General features: G+C 49.1%; 1 protein-coding gene across 27 annotated transcripts in view; it reads left to right on the top strand.

The window, feature by feature from the left end:
* LOC130533371 (neurexin-1a-like) overlaps positions 1-23,291 on the top strand; it is a 163,120-nt gene that overhangs the window by 87,210 nt on the left and 52,619 nt on the right. For 25 of the 27 annotated variants that reach the window (XM_057046701.1, XM_057046700.1, XM_057046708.1 and 22 more), the window contains one exon: positions 18,449-18,630. In XM_057046701.1, the coding sequence (XP_056902681.1) occupies positions 18,449-18,630 (182 nt within the window). Of the gene's footprint in view, positions 1-4,862; positions 5,871-18,448; positions 18,631-23,291 lie in introns of those variants that run through there. The other 2 variants (XM_057046705.1, XM_057046704.1) reach the window with 2 other exon arrangements.

Genomic DNA, 23,291 nt, shown 5'->3' with positions numbered 1-23,291 from the left:
CAAGCTGACGGCCATCATGTTTCCAATGATCGCCCACAGAAAAAGAGACCAAAAAGGGTTGTTTATTTTTTCCAGGGATCAGCTGAGCCCAGCCCAGAACGGGTCCCCCCCCTCAGCTCCTTAAGTGCTGCCTGGCAGCAGCCCGTCACCGTCAGGCCGTCCATATCGGACCCTTTTGAATGTCTCCAGCCGCGTTCCGCCGCTAATTCCAATTTCCCCCAGACGTTAGTCAGCCGCTCCGCTCCTGGCTCCCTGTCAGCGGCGATAAAATGCGCACATTTGTGCACGTTTTGCTCAAAGTGGACTTTAAACGACAGACACTGGAGCAGTGCCGCTGCGGCGTTATAGCGCTTGTTGATGAGATTCCCTCATTACACGGATGCAAGCTGCCGCTGAAGGTCGCGTTCCACTGTAGCTGTAACCATAAAAAGGGACCCTAGCGCACAGGGAGGGTGTAAAAATGTTTTCACTCAGCTCCCCCCCCCTCCCATCATTAAATCGCTCCTGTCGCTCATCAGAGCAGTTTTCGCTAACAAAGACTCTCCGGATTCCCGGAGACGGAGTCCGTCCTTGACCTGCCCGGGATGAAACGCTCCGCGGAGAGAACTGATCTATTTTAGATGCAGCTCAGGAAGGACGGACCGACAGACGGAGGGACGCGGCGCCTCGGTGGGCCGCTGCATCTGGGGAACTGTCAGATGAGATGGAGAGAGAGCCTCCAGAAACGTGCCCACCCCTGACCCCCGTCGCTCCCCGTGACAGCTGAGATTCGGTGTTATGCATTTGCAGACATCATCGCTCACGTGCGCGACAATCGCAGACGCCACGCGGCCTTTATCTGGCGCCTCCTGCCTCCGCTTCGTCTCTCGATCTCGGGATGGTTTTCCACGGATTTGGGTTTTAACGGAGGAGCGACGGCTGCGTTTGTCGGGCTCGAAAGCGGAGATTCGACTTAATTGGGCAAAAGGAACAAAAGAATTCTAAGAATTGTGGGTAATATTTGCACATAAATTCCTGTGGGAGTGAAATGGTGAATCATTCTCCGACCGTGACCACGCCGCCGTGCTTCCGTGACGACTAAATGCAGCTGAAAGGCCAAAAGTGGAGCGATTTTGAATAGTTGAGCGTCGCTAACGTGGCGAGGCGATGGCGAACGCTTCCCAGCGACATTTACCGGAGGCTTCGTGGAGTGACGGATGAATAAACGATGGTATTTCTAAGGTGAAATGCAGCGCCGCTCTGAGTCGGTCCAACAATGGCGGCGGAGCAGCGTCCTCGTCGCCACGCCGCTTCTCCTCCCGTAATAAAAAGAGTGGTGCAAAAACGTCACCTAATCCCAGGAGTCACGACTGTAGGACGGCGCCGAGCCGCCTGAAGGCTGCGGAGCTCCTTCAGTGGCTGCAGCGTCCTGACGGACAGATCTGGGATGTCCTGGAACGCCGGACGGGTCGTGTAAACGCTGCGCTTGTGCCTGTCTGCTCTCCTCATGTTACATTTCCTGATGACGAAGGCGCCGTTCTCTTCCAATTCCAGCGTTCTAGAAGACATTAGCATCGGCGCTAGCGTCTCCTCCCTTGTCCTCGTCCCCGATTCATAAAGACAGGTTGGACACTCGCAGAAACCCACGTGTCTGTTTCAGCAAGCTACAGAATGGCTGCCGTTGTTATTGGCGTTGATTGATTTCCTCTGTGATAAAGGACGTCATCGCAGCGCCGTTCCGTTGACCGTGACGTGCGCGTCTTAGGAATCTCCGTCTCTCGAGAGAAGGCGGATTTAAAGTGAATCTGACACCGTTTATACTGACCTGGCTGCTGGAAAAAAATGAAAATCAAGTTACAGGAGGTACCAGTAATGGGCTCCCTCTCCGCTCTGGTGAAAGTCACGTTTTACATGGCCATATGCTGTGTTTAGGCCATGTGACCGATACATCTGGACGTGTGCGTCCGCCTACGACAGAAGGCTGTCGTGGAAATAATCCCAACAACAGGTGAGCGTGAGGATTAGCGTCGGACACCAATGTGGACATGCTGCTCTCGCATCGCTACAGGAGACAACCACAAGACAAATATAAACGTCACCTCTGAACTACACTCTTAATAAACTTGCTGCCGCTCGTGCACGCCGCTCGTGCACGTCTCCATGCTTCATCTGAGCCTCAGAATTCTCTTAATTCTACTGTTTTCATAAATGACCTCCCAGCTGCACTTGTCGTTGTTTAAATGACACAGAATTGGTCACTTTTTACCCATTAAGGAGCTTAATGTTGCCTTTTTTTGGTCTTTGGTTGCCGTGCTAAAGATAAACCTGCGCAGAATAACACGGAAAACGATGCGTGTTGGGGAGGGGGGGGGGGGGTGTGGATTTTAATAAGCTGTCTCGCGAATATGAGTTAGAGTTCAAAATAAGCCCAAAAAGTTCTGCTGCGCTAAAGTGTTTTCTGGTTCTGGTGCCAACTGCTCCAATCATCTGGTTAAAGCCTCCGAGATCCGTGAACGCTGCTGCTGAAATGAGTTTAGGTGGCGGTCCCAGGTGTTTGCTTTTGTGCAGACAGAGGGAATTTCATGGTTTCCCTGAAGCTGTATGCAGAGCCTCGTTTTTGCCCTGTTTTATAAAGCAATTTTCATTTCCACCGGAGCTGAAGGCGTGCGTGCCTCTGGTGTCGCGCACGCAAAGATCATCGTAGCTTTTAACAAACACATGAATGATGCAACGAGGTGCCTCTGCTCTTGACATGATATTTATTGTATAATCTTGATAGAAGTGAACGATGTCACGCTGCGTGTGCACAGCGGAAGCCTCTTTTGGCTGCACTTCACACTTTGGCCACTTGGGGGCACAAACAAACAAGTAACTGGAGGCGTCGGCGTTCTGCTGACGTCATGAAGGTTCGGCGCTGCCAACTAACAGAAACTCTGCTAAACACAAAATTAACCCAATAAAAATGCTAACCACTTTCATTGGCATTCATTCAACAAAAGCTTCCGTGTTGCGCTCCAATCCCATCTTTCTGCGAAAGTTCGCTCTGGAAGATGCGGGGTTGTCCTTGGCAAGCCCTGATAGATTGCCTGATTAGGTCTAATTATGCAGATTGCACCGCTGATAATTAGAAAAGTGTAAACATGTTCAGCAAGAACATTCCTTTTCACCATTGCAAATGAGAAGAGAACATTAATTCCATCCTCCTGCCTTTTTAAATGGCAGGTGCAGAGAATTATTGAAGCACAAGAAGGTGAGAACAACATGTTTACTGTGTTTAGCGCCTCATCTCTTTATTATTTTAAAGCGCTGCAACACTTAGCTTGCCAATCAATATTTGGAACAATGTTCTACGCTGTGGAGTTCTTTAATAAACTGAACATTTGAGGACGCATTATCCCCTGTCATGCAGGTTAAGTCGGTTTCCTTTGAGCCTGCAAAGCCTGTGTATTCCCTGTAAAGCACAAAGATCAGCTCAGCACTGCTTACAGTGGCTTTTTTGGGTTTTTTTCCTCCTTCTGCCGCAGCTCAGAACACCACAATTCAAAGGGGGGGATGATGTTGGAAATAGCCAGTGTGCAAACAGGAGCGGGCGCGCCGCAGCTGAGCCCGGCGCTCCGCAGCCCTGAACCGTGCACGCTGAGCACAGCTCCCAGCTGAACCGGGTTGTGTTCATCAGCGGCGCTTTTATGTCCACATGTTCTGGACGTTACCGAAAACCCGCACACACACACACACACAACACACACACACACACACACACACACACACACACGCACGTTCCTTCTGTGAGGAAAAACGGTCTTTTGTTCAGAGATGAGGCAGACCTCCTTTCAGTGGACTTGCTATCATGTGTGCGTTGTTTACATTTCTGTGTGTGTGTGTGTGTGTGTGTGTGTGTGTGTGTGAGAGAGAGAGAGAGAGAGAGAGAGAGAGCTGCAGAGTCATCACTCTGCTTTAAATCTGGCAAAGAGGCAAAAACAGTTTCCCAGGTGAGGGCGAGGCCGGTCCAGGATGGACAGAATCTCAAACACACCGTTTATGAAGCGGGAAAGAAAAGGGGAGGCGGGAGAGGCTGGAAGGGGGGTGGGGGGGGCGCCTGGAGAGGTATCCTAAAAATATAAGCGCCTCGCACTCTACTGCTGTTTTCTTTATTCTTCTGATTGCTCGTGAATGTGGACCGGTGGGGGAAATAAGACGGAGCGGGCAGGGTGGGGAAAGGTTCTGAAAAGAATCAGGCCTGGGGGGTGTGTGTGTGTGTGTGTGTTGTGTGTGTGTGTGTGTGAGAGAGAGAGAGAGAGAGCTGCAGAGTCATCACTCTGCTTTAAATCTGGCAAAGAGGCAAAAACAGTTTCCCAGGTGAGGGCGAGGCCGGTCCAGGATGGACAGAATCTCAAACACACCGTTTATGAAGCGGGAAAGAAAAGGGGAGGCGGGAGAGGCTGGAAGGGGGGTGGGGGGGGGGGGGGGCGCCTGGAGAGGTATCCTAAAAATATAAGCGCCTCGCACTCTACTGCTGTTTTCTTTATTCTTCTGATTGCTCGTGAATGTGGACCGGTGGGGGAAATAAGACGGAGCGGGCAGGGTGGGGAAAGGTTCTGAAAAGAATCAGGCCTGGGGGGTGTGTGTGTGTGTGTGTGTGGGGGGGGGGGGGGCTGGGGGGGGGGGGGACACAGCTTCGATTCCTGCTATTCTGTCTAAATAGGCTCTTCCTCTGTAATACACTCAGGCTCCAGTGATTCGCCCTGTGAATGCTGCCCATTTGCATAGCCAGTCTCCCTCCTGTTTCTGGCTGGCTGTCGAGGCTCTCCCTCCCTCCCTCCTCCCTCCCTCCCTCCCTCTCCCTCTCTCCTCCCTCCCTCCTCTTCTCTCCTCCTCATCCTCTTGCACACATCTTCTGGAGCGGCGCTGCCGATGCTACCGGCGTGCGGGTGCGCTCGTTACTGGCCAGGGCTGCTCTGTCAGGCGCCGCCGCTTCTGTCGCTCGGTCTCGCTGGGAGCAGATCGCCGTGGATGGGGGAACGCATGCGCCGCCGGGTGCAACTCGCAGGTGCAGTCCCACCATCTCCTGCGCACCACTGCGGCTTTCCGACACATGCAGATGAGACTCGGATTTAACTATGGTCCCATTCCGCTGGACATGCGTTGAAATCCCCGGAGAAGCAGACGGAGGAAACCTCAAAACAACTCTTCTGGGGTTCTAGAGAGATCCACTTTTTCCACGGGCGATCGATCCTTTCCCAAGTTTTACTTTCCTTTTTTGTTCTTTCTTGATCGTTGTGGTAAAATTTTCAGGATTATTGACAGTCTTCGCTGGAGGCGTCTCTGATTTTTTTTAGGGCTTGACTGGAGCGAAACTGGAGATCCAGGCTCGTTTTTAGTTTGCTCTCATTACTTCACTGAATGTTGGCGGTTATGTGGTGATTTATGACACTTCTATACCTCCCTGGGTGCCGTTCTGGATTTCCTGAACAAAACGAGGCAAACGTATTTTCCCCGTCGACACTCTGAGCGGTTGCTTTTGCCTCCTCGTCTCTCTGTGGACCGAATGTCTGTGGCCGCCTTCAGATCTGGGGGGGTGAGAATTATGGGGCTTTAAGGCTCGCCGAAGTTCCACCTCTCATCCGAAGCCTCACCCGGCCCCTCAGGGAAGATGTTGGGAGGCTGGAGGACACAGTTGTCTCCCCTGAGGCCCGTAGCGGAGCCCTTGCACTGGAATTCGGCTTCGCTCGCCCATTTGGCCTTGTGGATCACCGCGCTGGCCCTGGGATTTGTAGCAGGGTCAGAGTCTGTGGAAAGTCTCCACCACATTCACCTCTCCCACGGAAATAAGCGTCACCATATCGTGCCTATAGCTATCCATAGATCGCCCGCGTCCCTCAGAGCGGGGCACAGTAAGTAGATGCACTTCAATGAATGCTTTCTTTGTGAACTATAAAGGTCTAGATCCCATTATTGCTTCTCGATGGAACACATTTCCCTTCACTCTACATGCCTCCGACTAAGACCTAAAATCCCCCCCCTCCTAAATCAGACACATGGCTGAGAGACACACTGCGCCTAGTTTGCACACATCCCCTTTTTCTCCGTCTCAGCAAAGTGCCCTCTGTTTCCGTGTCTCAGATTAGCCATATCCCTATCTCCAGATGCTCCGCTGTGTCCAGATTAGACAGGATTAGAACGTTGCGGCGCTGCACGTTGCCCCTGGGTGTGTGGAACAAACAAAGATGCGTCGCCTCAGGCACCGCGGGGCATCGAACCGCTCCTGGCAGCTGCTCCGGGGCGGAGTGGAAGCGGGGCCTTTTCGAACAGGAAGCTTGCTGACATATGCATCATATGGGGGAAGGAGGCGGAAAAAGGAGACTTCACTGATGAATTATATAACCTATAATGAGTTTTCATCTCTGGGTAAAATGTGGAGTGATTTTTCTCTTGTTGTTGTTGGCACTCTGCTTGAAGTCTGAACTAGATTTATTTCAGTGTAAACAGCACAAAACAACAAACATTAAAGGTTAAAGGCTAATGTCGTTGCCTCCGTGCAATCCAGGCTTGTTTAGAGTGACGTAATCCCCGTTGGTGTAAGAGCGATGCCTCGCCGAGGCATGCTGGGTAGAAAAATGGAGACTGGTGCTCAGTTTTTAACATGATAGAAAAACACAAGAAGAAACAATGTAATCCATGAGCTTTCCCATCATTATAAAGCATTTCCTGGGTCCAGAAACAGGACACTGGAGGGGAAGGATCACTATCCAGGCAGAGAGAGTCCTGCTCAAACAAGACAGTCAATGCTCCTCAGACATGATAAGGTAGATTGGAGGGTTTCTGGTCTTCTCAGACAAGAGAGGGATGCAATTAGGCCACTCTGCCTTGACCTATCTTGAGTGGACAGCACTCAGCCCCCCCCACTCTCCCCGAGGACCTTTGAGGCCATGTGGCGCGCTCAGGCACAATTAACGTGCTAATATCATGCTCATTGTTGCCTTTCCTCCGTGCTAATGATTCTGAAAAAGGAAAAGTTGTGAGGGGTAAAGGAAAAGGAGCTCAATATTATCTGATTATATGTTTGGTAAAAGGGGGGGGGGGGTTCTCCAGGGTCTCCAGGGTCTCCAGCTGCAGGACAAAGCCCGCTGTTCCAGTTGTGCTGCGGCCGGTTTTATTGCTACAGGAAATTCAATATCTGTGCTTCCCTGCGCGTCACATCATCTGCTTTAGAGCTCCGTCATTAAACAGCATCCCTCCGATGACGCGATAAAGTTCCGATTCATATTTTATCGTCTGCCAAGGGAGGAGGCTGCGTGACCGCCAACGGTTCTTTGATTGTCAGCAAAATAACACCAAAAGTCACAAACGGATTCTGGGCAAACTTTCAGGAAACATTGAGAATGGGCCAAGGGACGAATTGGTGGTGTTCCAGATTCCAGGGGGACTTTTTTGACCTTCCAAAGATCAAAGCTAAGGTTCACACAACTGGTACCGCTTCCCTATTTTTAAGCTGGACCACCTCCAGTAAAGGACGACAGCTCCGTTGTCTCGCTGTCTTATTAATATCTACTCCCAAGTTGCAGTTCTCCTGTTAGCCGGCCAGTTTTCCAGACCTCCTCCACAACGTGAGACAGAAAGAAGGGAAGACAATACTCCAGATATCAGCTTGCTGTAAGAAAAATGCGATTCCCTTCTTCGACGTCACCACCATCACTGATTTATGTGGAAAGAATAAAGAATGAACCGTGGTCAGGATGTATGAAATGGAGCCGGAGTGTGATGCATTGTTTGTTCGGGGCTGGACGTAATGAGGTTCAGACAGTATCAACTGTGAATAGCAGACGTGCTATTTATCATGAGCGCAGTCCCGGAGGTGATGGCCCTCTTTCTCAGAGAGATGCGTAACCTGATCTAGTGGATAACTGGGTTATCATATTTTCCTTTGTACCTGCTCTTATTCATTAAGGCTGGATCAATGAGGTGATTGAATCCGTCTGGGTGATCCTTTTAGAGTCGAGATGCTTTACCGTGTCCCTCTAAATTCCATCGGCGCCGGTCTTCCCACTTCAGCAACGGCCTCTTTCTTATAGCATCGCCCAACATGTTTAGTAGGGGGAACCCGGCCTCCAGATCCATGATGATCCTGCAACGTATCCGTGAACGGAACCGCCGTCTTTGCCAGCGTCGACCGTGCAAACAGCGTCTGGGTCTCAGAAACCCCTGATTAAAGTCACTGAAGCAATCTAAGTGATTATAATCCAGTGCGGATCTCTCCCCCTTCAGTGGCTGATGGGTTAGAGTGAGACTGTGATGAACAGACGAGTGGAGGGGTCTGGAGGGAAGGAAGAGGAGAGGATGCTGGGGGAAGATTTCAGCTGTTGCTCCTGCTCCAGCGTGTTGTGGGCTTGTATAATGTAATTGCTCCCGCGTCTCTGAGCTGATGTCATTCTGCGATAGCGCACAAATGACAGTATCTGTGCTTCTGGGAGGCGGCAGGGAGATCATAGCTCCCCCGATAAGGATCTGAGTACATGCTCCTCTTCTCCAGAGCCAGTGGAGGCAGTTATTGACCTGGGAACAGGGACGTGATGACTTCAGGCATTTTATTTTCCTCCTCCTCTGGTCTCGGACAACACGCCCCCCCCCCCCCCCCGTTTTTAGCTGCCTGCGCTTAAGGACTTTAACCCACTTGTTTTCTGTCCTTGCTAACTTGGCCTCCTCCTCTTTGCTGCCATCCTTCCTGCTTTATCTGCACCCGGCCACGCAGCCCGACCCCAAGCTTTCTCACTGGAGCGTGGAGCCCATCCATGCAGACACAGAGTGGGCAGCACTTTTTTTTTTCTTTTGCCTGCAGTGGTCTGTGTGGTTTCGATGGTGACCACGCTACAGCTGGCAAGACGGGAAATGAGACCTGACTATGCGTGCGGTGGGCAGCGTGGGGTCAGCTGAGTAATGCGTCTGGTTTCGGATTAGAGTCTTCGGAGATGGAGAGCTCAGGGGAGAGGAAGGGCCCCCCTCGTTTGGCTGGAGGGAGGTTTTACATGCTTATCACATTCATCGGTCCTGGATGAGTTTGAGTCAGTTCCCCGTAAGGCCCTGAGTGAATCATCATCAGCGGTCTTCACCAGCGTGTCCGTCTTTATGTTCATCTGTCGGTTTACTCTGGGCTTTCCTTTCAAATCCTTTGAAGAAATATCTTCAGAAACATTTGTTTTGACCATCTAAATTGCACCTTCTGCGTGCGGCTCTACAGGGGGTCCGCTCGATAGCAGGGTTGACCACTCTTGCTGTGCAAAAAGGGCCCATCTGGTGTCTGCGGAATCCCCTTTAATAAAATCGCCATGATCTAAACGATAGCAGGGAACACCTGTGGTGGCGGGGTTACTCAGAAACGAGCGTGCACGTAAAGCCCCTCACTTAAAATGCATTGCATTTGTCAATGTGATGAGCAAGCAGAGATGTTTAAAATAACGTGGCACAAGCTTTCGTGTCGTTCTCTTGGCCAACATCGTCTTTAAGTCCTCATAAAAGCAGCTCTTTCACTGGCTCAGAAATGTGATGTGGAAGCCCACGATGACGCGCTGCTGGGTCCAAAAAGTTGTTTAGTTATTCGCTGTTACATTAAAGTGCTTTACTCACATAGGAGCCTTTTATTGGTTGGATTGACTCTGAGACATTAAAAAAAGGGCAGGCAACAAAATGCAGCCTCCATATTTTGAGTTATACTTTTATCTAATCTGAATTGAGTGAGTTCAGTCACCCTGGAGGAGTCTCATTCTCTGTCATCATTATAAGGCAGCAGTTATCATCGTGCACGTCAGGCCACACACACACACACACACACACACACACACGCACGCCTGTTCATGCTTACTGCACACACAAAGAGCAGCACTCTTCCAAATCATCCCTCATCTCTTTGATCACTTTGAATCATTGTCAGTGCGGAAGGCTGCGAGTGTGAGTTGAAACCATATGCACTCATTTAAACGCAGGCATGCTAACATACCGTCAGACAGAATTCCAAATGGGTCATAAAGGGAATTTATAAAAATAGTACTGTTCTGGTGTACAGCCGCTCCAGCTCTGACACCGTCGGGCCTGAAAATATTCCCACTTCTGGATCAATTGATCAATGTTTGGGTTTTTTTTTAAAAAAAGTGCAAAATCCTTCGAAAAGAAATAGGCAAATCGCCACCTATCAAGAGGAAACGGCTTATGTAGTTCTGGCTTTATTTATTTATTTGATTATTTATTTATTTTGTAATTCACAGCTGCTCACCTGCAGCAGAGTGGCAGCAGAGAAAAAAGCTGCCCCCTAATCCACTCTAATAGGATTGTGTGGGATTTCACCTTCCTCGTTGCTCCCTCCATCTCGCAGTGCCTCGGGCCTGCTGGCAGTGGCTGATAAAAACACGCCCGCTAACACCTAATGCGAGCTAATATTAGCACGTATTTTGAAACACAGCGCGGAAACACAATGCATGCCCACGCACTCTCTCGCCTTCCTTTTTGTGTTATGTATTTATAAGTTGGCGGCTGATTGGTGTGAGATAGTGGACATCGATCATGTTTTGCTCGTTGTTGGCTGGGGGGCGGCCATGTTTTTTTTCTTTATCTTGTATTCCCTTTATTGTGTCATTTATAAGAAAAAACAGCAAATTAGAAAAAAAAAGACAACAACGGCTTGCTAGCTGGCCGAAGCCCACTTACAAAAACTGCTTAGAAAGGGCCAAAGTGGCGGTTTAATCCTGCAATTAAGGCCACAACATGTTTGTCATCCCAGAGTAAAGCTTATCAAACTGCAGTCGTGCAGTAACAACGCAGGGGGGGAAAAAAAAGGTCCTTCTACGTCGATGATGGTGTTTATATCTGTTAGGTGATGTTTATCTGCCACGAAGATTAAATAGTGACTTTTAGCTTTTGAAGCGTTGTTCTTGCTGCACCCTCCTGTGGCACGAGCACCGAGACCCAGGTAATTAAAAAAGAACTACGTAGGTCTCGTTGCTGATTAAAGCGCAGCTCTCTGATCTTCCTGGTGAGGTCAGCGTTCGTGCTGATGCAGGTTAGCTAAGCGTCATCGTCACATCGCATACCGTGGACTCTGCTCTCTTCATCGCTACCACTGTGTAATTACCCCCCTACACTTTCTCAGTAATTAGAAGTGTAGTCACACTCCACATCTGTTGGCTGACCAGTGGAAAACAAGCCTGTTTCTAAGCTGTGATGCTCACGCTGCGGTTATTATAACGTGCTGGTGGCACACGATCAGCGAAAGAGGCTCCTATCTGAAAATGAGGTGATTAAAATGACGCTCGATTTAAGTTTAAATTTTAGTGGGGTTGTTTTTGGGCCAGTGCACACACAAAAAATACCCAGAAACGCTAATACCCAATCGACAAATTGCTGGAAAAACAAAATGGCTGACCCGGACATGAGAGAAAGGGAGCGTTGTGTCTGTGCGGCAAATGAGGCAAGTGATGATGAGAGAGTAAATTAGAAGCTGTCGATACTCTGAGACACCTCTATCAAAGCCAAGGCTGTTGGCTGCGGAGGCTGATATGCAGCTGGTCGCGGTAACAAAGGGCTCCATTAAGACACTGGGACTTGTCAGCTTTGCCTGGGTGGGCCATTCTGTTTCACAAGGCAGGGGCTCATGTATCACTCAGGGCTTAGGGGAAGTGAGCACGGCCGAGGAAGGGGCAGAAGGGGTGTGAGTGACACTGGTCGACTGAGCATACTTACCATCCCAGGGGCAGAACTTCACCTCAACCATGAATTGATGGTCTCCTGCCGCGAAGACTGAGGGTGGGCGGAAGAGGCACCTCGGGGCGCTGTCATGATGAGGTGAAGGCTTATCTCTGCAGAGCAGCGGGGGGGATAAAATACGGCGAGGCGCCGCCACTGTGTGAAGCAGAAGTAGATGCCTTGATTTACCCTTTCTGGGGAAGTGTAAATTGTATTAGCGCAGGGCTGCTGCGTTCCAGGGCTGACGTCTGGCCCCGACCTCATCAGATGGAAGACGTAAAATACAGGTTAATTAAATGCTGAAGTCATGTTGGACATGGGCTGCATCACCTCTTAGTTCCTCCGATGATGATGTTCCACAGACACTTGAGTTAATCACCCAGAATATTTGTTGCGTATTAACTATGATGGCAAATTTCAGCCATGTTGCTACTTTAATTTTTTTTTTTTTTCATACATTCTCACACACTGTATGTGTGAAATAAGATGGTGATATTACAAATAACAGTTTTTGATAGAGGTCGTATCGTCTATCAACCAGCATTAATGTCCAATAATAATAATCGTAAACTCTAAAGCCATCTTCGGTATATCCTCCTTTATTGATTAGGTCGTTCACCATAATGGCAGTTGTATATCTGGGCTCATTCAACCAATTATCATATTTGCTTTTACTCGCCCACATATGGCATTTGACCATTATATGAATTTTTAATCAGGAAATTAATACTCAAATGAAAATGAAGCCTTGAGCGTCATCGGAGCGTCATAGGTTCTGTTCCGTCTCAGTCAGTACGTTTACATGACCAAAGTATTCCAGCGTAACTGTAACTGACAAATGAAGTGCATGTAAACGCCGTATTGCTCGTGCTTGTCTGGTATTGTGCTGCTCTCCTTATCCGACTGAGACATGCAGATAATATGATGGGGAAAAAAACGATTCGAAACGCCGCGGTTACGCTTTCAGTTCGATCAAGGTAGCGGCGCATACGCACAACCTTCACGTGTATGACCCCCCCGGAACAAAAACATGTAAGAAAGCCGGCGTTAGCATATGGCGCTCTTGTCATCCTCCTGAAATCAACAGGCATAGCGCCTCTTATCTGCAGTGAGTGAAGTGTACGTAATGTATAGATGGAGATAGCAGGCGGCACGCGTCCTCGAGTACGGATGACCGTTCCAGAGGGAAAGCCGCGATACCCCACTTTTATTCCCCTCTTAATTTAATTAGATTAAATTAGCAGAATTGTTGCTGGTGGGATAAAGCCGCACTTTATCGAGCAGGTTGGACACTGTCGGCTCTCTTGTGCAGGAATGCGGCTGCAGGATTGGCGTCATTAGCAAGAGCTTAAGGCTCTTATGTGACTGGGCATTGCTAATGTTTACTCGGTTTTTGTCCAGGCGTATCTTTTTATTGATATTTAAAGGTATCCAAATAGGTTCGTGATTATCAATATGTTATTGCATTCCCCAATAATCTAAAGCAGTGGAAGCCAACGCTCCATTAGCTTCAGCGCCACACAGCAAATTTCACAATGCTGGGAGATTAAGTCTTTGGGCAGTGAACTGTAAAAGTTTCTATCGACTGTGCTGTATATGTGCCAATAATTCCAGAGTTATTAAGCTAACACCGGGCCGTTCGGACTCTGGGCTGATTTAGTACCTCAGTCCGCTCTATTTCTGCTGACTGCGAAGAAAACAGCGCAGCTTCGCCCTTCTGATAGCGAATTTATCGTTTAAAACAGAATGCGGAAGATCGCAAACGCAGGCATTTTGTGGGACTGCAGTTTGTGTCGGATTTACTTCCGCTCCGCCCGCCTCGGCGCCAATGTGTAAAATGGATACCACCATCGTCACGCATCCATGTTGACCCGAGAATCCCGTCTGAGGGCTTGATGGCCATTCGGTGCTTTTCCCAGTCCTCCTCCGGCTTCGGCCCTGGATGGAACCTTTCCTGGTGCCTCTGCCAGCTCCGCTTTAGCCGCCTGTCCTATTATAAGGGAGGCAGTTGTTTGTGTTGAGAGAGGATTAGGAGAAGTCAACAATCCATAGCCTTTTTAGTCTCCCAAAGGGCCGCTCACACACCACTGCAGACAGAGAATGGCTGCCTTTTTTTCCAGAGCAGAGCCCGAGAGAGGTTCAAATAGCTGAACGGACCGTTTCACACGCCATACGAAATTTGGTCGGGCCGGGGACGCGATGACTTCCACCATCTCGCTGCTTCCACCATCCCTCCCTGAAATGTCTTCTTTTTTGGTCGACGCCAAACCGAAGGCTCCACCCCAGGTTCAGGCGGATTGTCGGACGACACCAGCCGAGGGGTGGTGTCAGGAACGCCGTCGTGCGCTGCACTAAATAATTGCGACATCCAGACGCTGCCAGTCGGAGGTGTCAGGCTATCAATCACCTCACGTCCCAGAATACAAATGACTGACAGACACCTTAACCTAAAACATTTTATTATTATCATCTTTTATATGAGTGCAAAACACTGTTTTAGCCGGGATTTAGGAAACCTTCCCCCATACAAGTAAACATCAGCTGCTGTCAGCCGATAACGACCTCCCAGCTCTCCCATGGATCTCACCTTGGCTGATTCCTTCGACCTTAAACTTGCGTCTGCTCGAAGCTGCACGTCTGTTTTATTTGCTTGTTGAATTTTTCTGGCGCTGGAGAATTCGTTATTGACATTAATGCAGTTTCCTCCAACAACAGGACAACTGAAACAAAAACATTGCGCGATTTTAACAGAGAACACAGAAAATGGTGCAGATTTTTATTTTTTTTAACGGAATAAGCATTTTGTTGAAATTCTTCTTGTGAAACGTGCAGAATGAGCAAGTTGGAATTATCAGCGTTCCTTTTTATTCGGAGCCACATGTGGGTTCGGTTGGAAATGGGGGGGGGGGTCCTGCTTGCGGGAATCACATCAAAGCTGAACTGGCCTACATATCCACAAAAATCTGTAAGCTTATGGGTTGGATTCATAAATACATGCATGACTCGCTAAATGTCTGAAAATAGCGACGCGAGTCTAAACCTTTAAAGTGAGCTAGATGAGAGAAGAATCCCAGGTGAGTGCTCGGGGCCGCCCGTCCCTTTTCCCCGTAGTTTGGGGAGTTGACAGCGTGTCGCCAGAACACCAAGATAGACAGTCAACAAAGGCAGCTCCGAGTTCCAGGAGGGAACTGGTCGCCCTTGTTCTCTCTTTCCAGGAATGTTTTGATGGCTTTGTTGTGTTTTGACATATCAAAGCACAAAAGGGCGCTCGTCAGTGACGGCTGCAGCTTCAACGCCGTCCTCCAGGATCAGGATTCATTCTAAAAAGCTGGAAATGACCGTACACAGATCCATACGCTCCCTTCACAATGCAGAGCAAGGTAAACGGTAAACGTGAGCGCCGTCGATGCCGAAGGATCCTTGTGCGATTCAGTAATTCCCACTGGCTGCAGCGCCCCCTCCAGGCAACAAACATCCACCTTCTGTGCAATCCATCAATGTTTAAGTCATCAAATCGGGTTTCCTCTTCCTTTCTCGTCATATCTCTGGAACTTTGAATCGCAGTTGATGATTTTTCCTGCCAAAACGTTCCGCAATGGGATTAATTGGCCGATCCAAGGTAAAACACAGCGAGGGGGCTGGATTCGCAGTTTCCCCCCCGTGGCTGTAAATCTTCCGCAGCATTGATTGGAGCAAGCTCCTCTAACAGAGACCAGCTGCATCGGATTGGATGAGAGTGTCCTCATAAATCGTGCTAATGATTTTTCTGGAAACTGAAATTGTAATCCAATAGATATCATTAAGCTGCTTTTAATTGCTCTCCTCCCAGAAGGGTTCGCAGCCCAAAGATTAGCCCAAATGATCTTATCCTTTATGCACTTTTGCCTTTAGAGAACGACGCCCAGAAACTGTTGGACTCCCACCTCCAGGGGTTGATGAAGATCAGTTATTTTTAAATGTCCAGTTTTCCAAACTCCGCATCATCTCCGGTGATCTATTTTTTGTCCGGCGGTCATTACGGGAAACGCATGAGCCGGGCGCCGCCAGCAAGCAGATCCATAATGTCATCTCCCCTTTTCATATTTCCATCACAACTATGTAATTATGATTGGATTCCTCCGTGGCTTCTCGGCAGAGGTGGTAATATGAGGCTCGTTATGATGGCGGCGCTCGAGGTCAGAGGAAAGACGGTCCGCCGGTCCTGACCTTAGCTGAGCAGCCCGGTTCCGGCGCCTTGAATGTGTCACATCTGTGCTCACTTTTGCTTCACCCCTCACTTATCGAGCCCAACTAATGAGGGTTTTTAACGAGGGGTAGCCGGGAGCGGAGAGACATCGGACTGTGACGTGTCGCGGTCCGACAGCTTACCTCGGCGGCCAAACGCAGAATTCCGCCTTTGGTCGCTGCACTTCCAGTTCCTCTCTTTTTATGCTAGCAGGCGTTCCAGGGATATTCTCTTGCATTCTCTCCAGCAGGTATTGGGTATTGTGTTGCGCTACACCCCCTCAGACTCCCCCATTGCCTAGATTGTGTCCTTTAATTCGTTTTTTTTTTTCACCTCGAGCCAGTGGGTGAACGGGGAATTAAGCTGAAACTCTCGTCAAAGTAAAGAGACAACAAGCCGGCAAGTATTTCCAGGACACGACAGTATCTAATGACTACAACAGATCCATATTAGGCTCCGTGTCCCCGTGGACCATGCAAATAACAAATATGGAGCCAGTGAATAATTACCCCCCCCCCCACTGCAGTCGCAGGCACATGTTTGCTGGTTTCATGCCACTGCGCAATTGTGTAGGTGTGCGTAACTCAAGCACCACCGTGTGTATTAATCCTAAAATAAGAAAAGCAAGAGTTTGCAGCCGCTCTCGCAGGGCGGCGTGGATTAATTGCTTTACAGCATGTCAGCAACCTTAATTTCTGCCGTGTCTGGCAGCCATTTACATAATCTGCACATCACAGAGCGTTTTGTTTTTCCAACCTTTGCTGTTCTGACACAAGGGTCTTGCTGTTTATCCGTTCAGCTTAAGGATATCTGAAGCAACACGGCGGTCCAATTAAAGGACTTTTTGGTTTGTTTTTGGCGTTTGGTCACGGACGGTAAATAAGATGTCAGAGGACTGAAGTGGGCGTCCAATCGTATGAATAGTAATGGATGCTTCTGAGCAGAATCGGACAAAGTTTGGGGGGTGGGGGGGCATCAGCTATGCATCAGCCGCCAAGAGTTGAGGCGGAAGTAATGATGTGGGCCTGGCAAATACATTACACATAATGTCTTTTTCCTCTGTCATCGAGCTCCATAATGTTTCATCCATTAGCAGAACAAGCATGCTCAGTGTCATTTCATTGTGTTCCACAAACGCTGCTCTGCTTTATGAAAACCATAAATCCTGCTGCAGCGCTGCGTGTCCTAACGCTGTTTGTTAATCACTTTGTCGCTAATTAAAGATGCAGTTCTTTCTAGTCAATGGCTGCCACGGCGTACTGACTCGCACCAGCATGTCAGATTGGAACGCGGGGGTCGAGGGATGCCTTATAATCGCTTGGAAAGCAACAGAAAAATGAGAATGAATGTGAAATGAATCAATAGCTTCATTTACTGGTCAACTGGTTTACAAAAACATAGTGGGATTACAGTTGGAATGATTTAGAATCCAGTTTTCAGGCTAAGGCTGTTTAGCTTTGGCAGTATTAACATGCCCTGACTCCATCTCACTCACAGAGAGAGAGACATTAAATGCACAACACATTAGCAGAACGCTCTGTCTAAATCTTCATAAAAATGGCGGTTTTTATGCTAATCTGACGGCTGTATTCATTTTTTAGCTTTTCACTTTCTCCGTTTATTGCCCAATCACCTCCTCGGATCATTATATGATGTGCGGACACGCGCTGGAAAACAGCGGGCGGGAAATAAAGTTTCCCAAAATGAACTTGATTTCAGTCTTCTGCTTTTCATAAAACTGTTCAGAGAACTGATGAGGAATGGTGGCCTTGTAGAGGAGCACACACACGTTCAGACCTCTTTCATCCGGAGAAGGCCCCGTTTGACGGGGTCATCTGGCAGGATGTCACACGGCCCTTTCTCACGCAGCAGCTGGGTAATTAGAACCACTCTTAGAGCCACTCTACCACCTCCCGGGTCGTGGTCAACCCTCTCGTGCGGCAGGTTACGGGAACGAGCTAATGCAGTAAAACAGGAAATGGAGAGTTTGGAGGTCAGAAGAAGAGCGTGATTGCGCGGGTCAGTCGATAATACAGCCGTCCGACTCTTCCTTTGAGGCTGCTAATGAAGCGTGGGAGACACAGAGGTGCCAGTTTGGCAGTTTACCCGGACGCCAGGGACAGGAGCGAAAATTTCACGTGTTTGTTCCCCACAAGTGAACCAGGCCGCCGCAGTAAATCGAAGTAATTGCACGGCATTTTGGGGGGAAAGCGGTGCCAGTACCTGCCTTCCTAATTTTAAATGAATTTTCCTGCTCTTGTGAATTGACACGAGTGTGCTTAAGCCCCCAGATGGGGCTGAGAGCTGTTCAAGAGTGATATGTTGCTCAGCGCTCTGCAAAGGTGTTATTCAGCACAATGAAACACTGCCGGCCGCCTGAGCTCCCTCCCGCAGCATAAATACTGGATTTGCTGTGGTAATAATGCTCCGGTGTTGACAGCCGGCGCTTCATATCACTTCATAACGGACTGCTAACTTTTTCCTTTTGTGCTGTCTCCTCTTTCTTCTCTTCTCCAGCGGGAACAACGTACATATTTGGGCGGGACGGCGGACTGATCACATACACGTGGCCGCCCAACGACCGTCCCAGCACCCGGGCGGACCGGCTGGCCATTGGCTTCAGCACACATCTGAAGGACGCTGTCCTGGTCAGGGTGGACAGCTCCTCTGGTCTCGGAGACTTCTTGAAGCTCCACATCGTGAGTCGCAGACCCCTTTTTCCTCACATCCAAAACACAACACTTTGTTACTGAACCTCTGGTGACTCGGATTAGAGCTGGCTATAATCCTGGAGCCTCCCTAAAGTTTTATATTTATATCATATATATTTGAATTGCTTTTTAGGGCAGAAGGTCGTACACCATAGAAACATAAGGACAGAAGGGATTTAATGATGCGTGCATGCGGGCCTGGCAGTATTTAATTGCCGTTCCTTATCTTATATGTATGTGTATGATATGTGTGAAAAGTGTATGTTAAAAGTACCTAAAGAAACTGGTGCTGTAATGAAAGCCGGGCTCCATCCAGAGCTGCGCTGACCTGGACATAATCCCGCCGGTCACCAAAGGACCTTTCTGCCGCTAGCACACACTTACCGACAATAACATTCATTACCGAAGGAAGAGCGGCGGCGCTGGGGTCGCGACCCTTTCTGCAGCCCCCACAGAATCCATCTGTGTCTGCCTGTGTGTTTGTAAAATCAGCATTTTTCTTGTTGTGCCGAGAAAGGGGTGGCGGAAAGAGGGTTTTAAAACAAGACAACCAAAAAACAAGTCAACGTTACACACACGCGCGCACGGTGCAAACAAACACCAGCCCAAAATTGGTCCTGACGTCTGCCTGAACCCATTTCCAACCCTTCTGGTTTTAATCCAAGGCATAAGCGAGTCATTTTAAAGGATTCCGCCTTATTCACGGCCCACCGTTCACCATCTAATAGCATGCGGGATCACTTCAAAGGGACGTAAAAATTGGAACGTGGGTGTAGGAGAGGTAGACGTCGGCCCTCGGCAGCATTCCTCCTGACAGATATGAGCAGGGATAAAACAACCGAGGTCCCCTTGATGGGAGCGATGGGAAATGCTTCCCAACGGTCCGCGTCTAGGCGAGGCTCCTTCAAAATTAAAGCACACAAATGGAGCTCGGTTCTCGCATCAAGCGTCACGCAGCCAGGTGAGGTAAGCTAGCTCAGCACAGCGGCACGCCAGAGCCGTTCCTCTTGCACGGGGAGGAGACGGCGGTAAGGCGTGTTCTTCCAGCGGGGGCGGCGGCGTTGGGAGCGTTGCCGCCACTCTTGCTCCGGTGTGAGAGAGTGAGAGGACGGCCTGCCAGAGCTCACGCTCCTCTGTTGCTCCTCTCTGCCCTTCCGTTGGCGTCCATGTTTTTTTTTATTAATTAAACTGCGATGGACGTCTTTTACAGCACACCGGTAAACACAGCGAGCTTTGCTAACAGGGTTGAGCAGGTCACCTGCAAGGACCCCCGCTCAGTGGATCTGGAGCCTTGGGGTGGGGGGGTCACTCTGACACCCCCCCGGATGATCAGGTTGAAATCTGCTGATTATTAATGAGCCACTTTCACTCACCTTCGGCAAATGGTCCATTTTCTCTGAGCGCAAGCGTTTGTTATGCGTTATGTGCCTTTGATTGAGCATTATCAAATATGTATAAACCAATTTTGGTTGTGGGGGGGGGTTAATATATCATTTAATGATGCATCATTTCTAAACAAGGGTAATCCCCAAGAGGCCCTCCACTCATTCCACTCGGTTAACTGGGCTCTGGGCTGAAAATATCTAAGGATTGTATCATCAACTCTGTGTGATGGTATTAGATCAGTTTTCAGTATTTACCCCCCACCCCCACCCCCTCCTCTATCATCCGCCCCCCACCCCCCATGCCCCGCTCCCGTTGCATGTGAGAAACCCAGTGGGCCTTGAAGGACGCCGACACAGCTCAGGCTCTCTCGGGGGATTTTTTTTCTTTCTTGTAATATGTGAAAACTATAATTTAAATGCACCTCAAAGGATTTGCGACCCCCCCCCCCCCTTCCCCCCGCCTCCCGTTTCCATTGCAGATAAAGACAATGTCTGTGAAGTCGGTGAACCATCAAATGTACGACAATCACTTCCCTCGGGCTCATTACTGCCGCGCGCAGAACGAGGACTGGAGCCATAATAACGCCGCCGCCGCGTCTCTAATTATGATGATTCGCCACCATTTTTGTCACTTTTCGAAGGTGAAACTTGTTCATTAGATTGCGGAGCTGCATCCGACGCCACCGAGGCGCCGGCGCCGTTTAATCAGTTCAGGGGAAATAGTCGCGTTTAATGCAGATAGGGAATCGTGGAATTCCGGATGCAGTGACCTTTATTCCGAGTCGGGATAAAGTTGTTGGCTCAGTTTGGAATTCAGTCTAGCGATGTTAGCTTTCCAGGATCCTGTTTCCGCGCCGACGGGAGGGGTTTTCTGTTGTTTTCAATCTTTTTTTTGATACCTTGTTGTCAATGAAGAGCGATGACAGCGAGGATCTTAGGTGGGGGGGGGGGGCTGTTTTCTGCTGCGTGTGGGGGAGTATTTAATTTCATCTTACTTTATTTTCTAATTGCGTGCATCCTTTGGAAAACAAATAAGAGGATGTAGGTGCTTTAAGAATGCAGCCGTATTGCACGGAGCAGTGGGGAATAATGAGCCTCCTCTAGCTGGCTCCCAACAGGGGAGGGGGGGGGGGGGGGTTCTTCTACCGCTAGAAGACGCCTTTATTTGCCATTTCAACTCATGCTGTCTACACTATTAATCAAACAACCAGCCGGCGAGGAGAGTTGATCTGTTTTCGGTTGTCACGCTTTATTTTGCCCGCTTTTCCGCGGCTCAGACCACTGGAGGAGGGATTAGGCGCAGTGGCGTGCTTCATTAGGCGCACGTGAAGGTGCTACAGGTGATGCCGTTACCTGGGTGAGGTGCGGCGGGTCCCGGGGGGGGAACCCGAGTCACGCTATCCCCCGTCCTCCTATTAAAGCACCTTCTCCCGCGTTGCTCCTCGTCTGGTTCATTAGACGTGCACGCAAAGGTGGGAAGTTTAGGCCGGAGCACTTTTCTCCAAGCGTCTGTAATTTAAGATGACTTTTAAATCGCGGTTAAGCCAAAACGTTCTGGCTGTTGCGTTTGTTGACTCGTCTCCACATTTTCAGCGGTAGCTATGGCAACAAACCCGGTGTTTTCCAGCGCCGCGGTGATGCCGTTTTAGGTAAATAGGAAACGCATATTGCTGCTCATTTGCATTTGCGACAGCAAATCTGCTGAAAGTGAGAATTAATGCTGCTTTCAAGCACCGATGAAGAAAAGCTGGGAGGACACAGCCGCAACTGAGATGTTCACAGGGACGAGCCCATCTTGCCTTTTAACCGGGGGTCTCTGGGAACTTCGAGTTGGTCTTTGCATTGGCAGCATGTGCAGCAATGCTCCCCCTCTCTAGCCCCTCTCTCTCTTTATATATATATATAGATGTATATATATATGAATCTCCTAACTTTTTAGTGGAAAGACTGCACCAGAGAGAGGATGTAATCAGATGCATTGGACGCAGTGATGCATATTAATTGCGTTTACCCACTCAAGCCCGGCTTTTTAAAATTCAGGACCAGATGTCAGTTCTGCGTTTCCCCGCGTTCTGACTGAAACCTCTGAAACTGCCCTTTGCTCGTCAGCGTGTTTGACAGTCGGCGCTCCAGCACACCGCAAAGGCAGGTTAATGAGGCTATAATGGAGCGTTAATAGCTGACCACAGCCAGGAGATGGGATGGAGAGGGAACGGATGGAGAGCTTCATTTAGTCCCTCTGTTGATTCAGTCACACATCCGTGAGCAGCCACTCAGACGAGACACACGTCCACTTCTTTAGGAGTGATTAGTAATAAGGGGATCATGATGGCATTGGTTAAATCCCCACCGACCATTTTATGTGTTTTACATCATAGACAGAGAGGCCACTCGGCTTGGATCACCTGACCTGGAGGTTCAAGTCTCTCTCTCTCTTCATGTTGAGAACTCACAGCACCGTTACTCATCCTTCTATTGCAATCATTTCTCCATTTGGTCAAGCTCAAGTGGTCTATGAAGAAGAATGAGTGAGTGGGCTCGGATTCACGTGTGCAGGCATGTGCTTTTATATGTATTTATATGAGCGAGCGAGCGAGAAAGAGAGAGAGAGAGAGAGGAAGATGGGTGCTGATGTGTATATGAGCTGGCAGGACAACAGTGTATCTCCATTTTTATTAGTGTAACAAATCACAGCGCGTCACTGTCGGGGCTGTACATCAACACATTAGGGACTCGGCCTACGCCCATAAATTATGTGGCGGTGGACTTTGATTTTATCGTCAGTAAAAAACATTGGCTGCGTTTTTTTCATCCTCCGTTTTCTCTCAATCGACGCCCTATCAAAGGGCCTTTTCTGCTTTATTAACGACATTTAACGTTATTGGTGTGGTTTTAATTGGATGTGGACTTACAGAGGAGAGGAGAGAGGGCATTTTCAACCGTGCACGTGAGTGCAGGCAGGAGAGTGAGTTTGTGTGCATGTTCGTGGAGCAGCCCAGTCACAGATTCACCATAGTTGTTGACTTTTGACACAGCTGCCTCGTCCTTCCGGCTGGGATAAAAATAGGCCCACTTTTCCTCGCTCTATTGCAGAGTACACTGACCCCCCCCCCCCCACACACACACACACACACACACAAAAAATGCATATGGACCATATTTCATCCAAAAAGTTCCTTCTGCTCAGCTCCAAATTTCATTCCAACTATTCCAAATTTTTGATATGTCAGGTTCAAACAGCCTTGAAATTCTAATTCTAATTCC

The sequence above is a fragment of the Takifugu flavidus genome, chromosome 11, assembly GCF_003711565.1.
Source record: "Takifugu flavidus isolate HTHZ2018 chromosome 11, ASM371156v2, whole genome shotgun sequence".
NCBI classification, from domain to species: Eukaryota; Metazoa; Chordata; class Actinopteri; order Tetraodontiformes; family Tetraodontidae; genus Takifugu; species Takifugu flavidus.
This window is presented reverse-complemented; position numbering and strand designations above follow the sequence as displayed.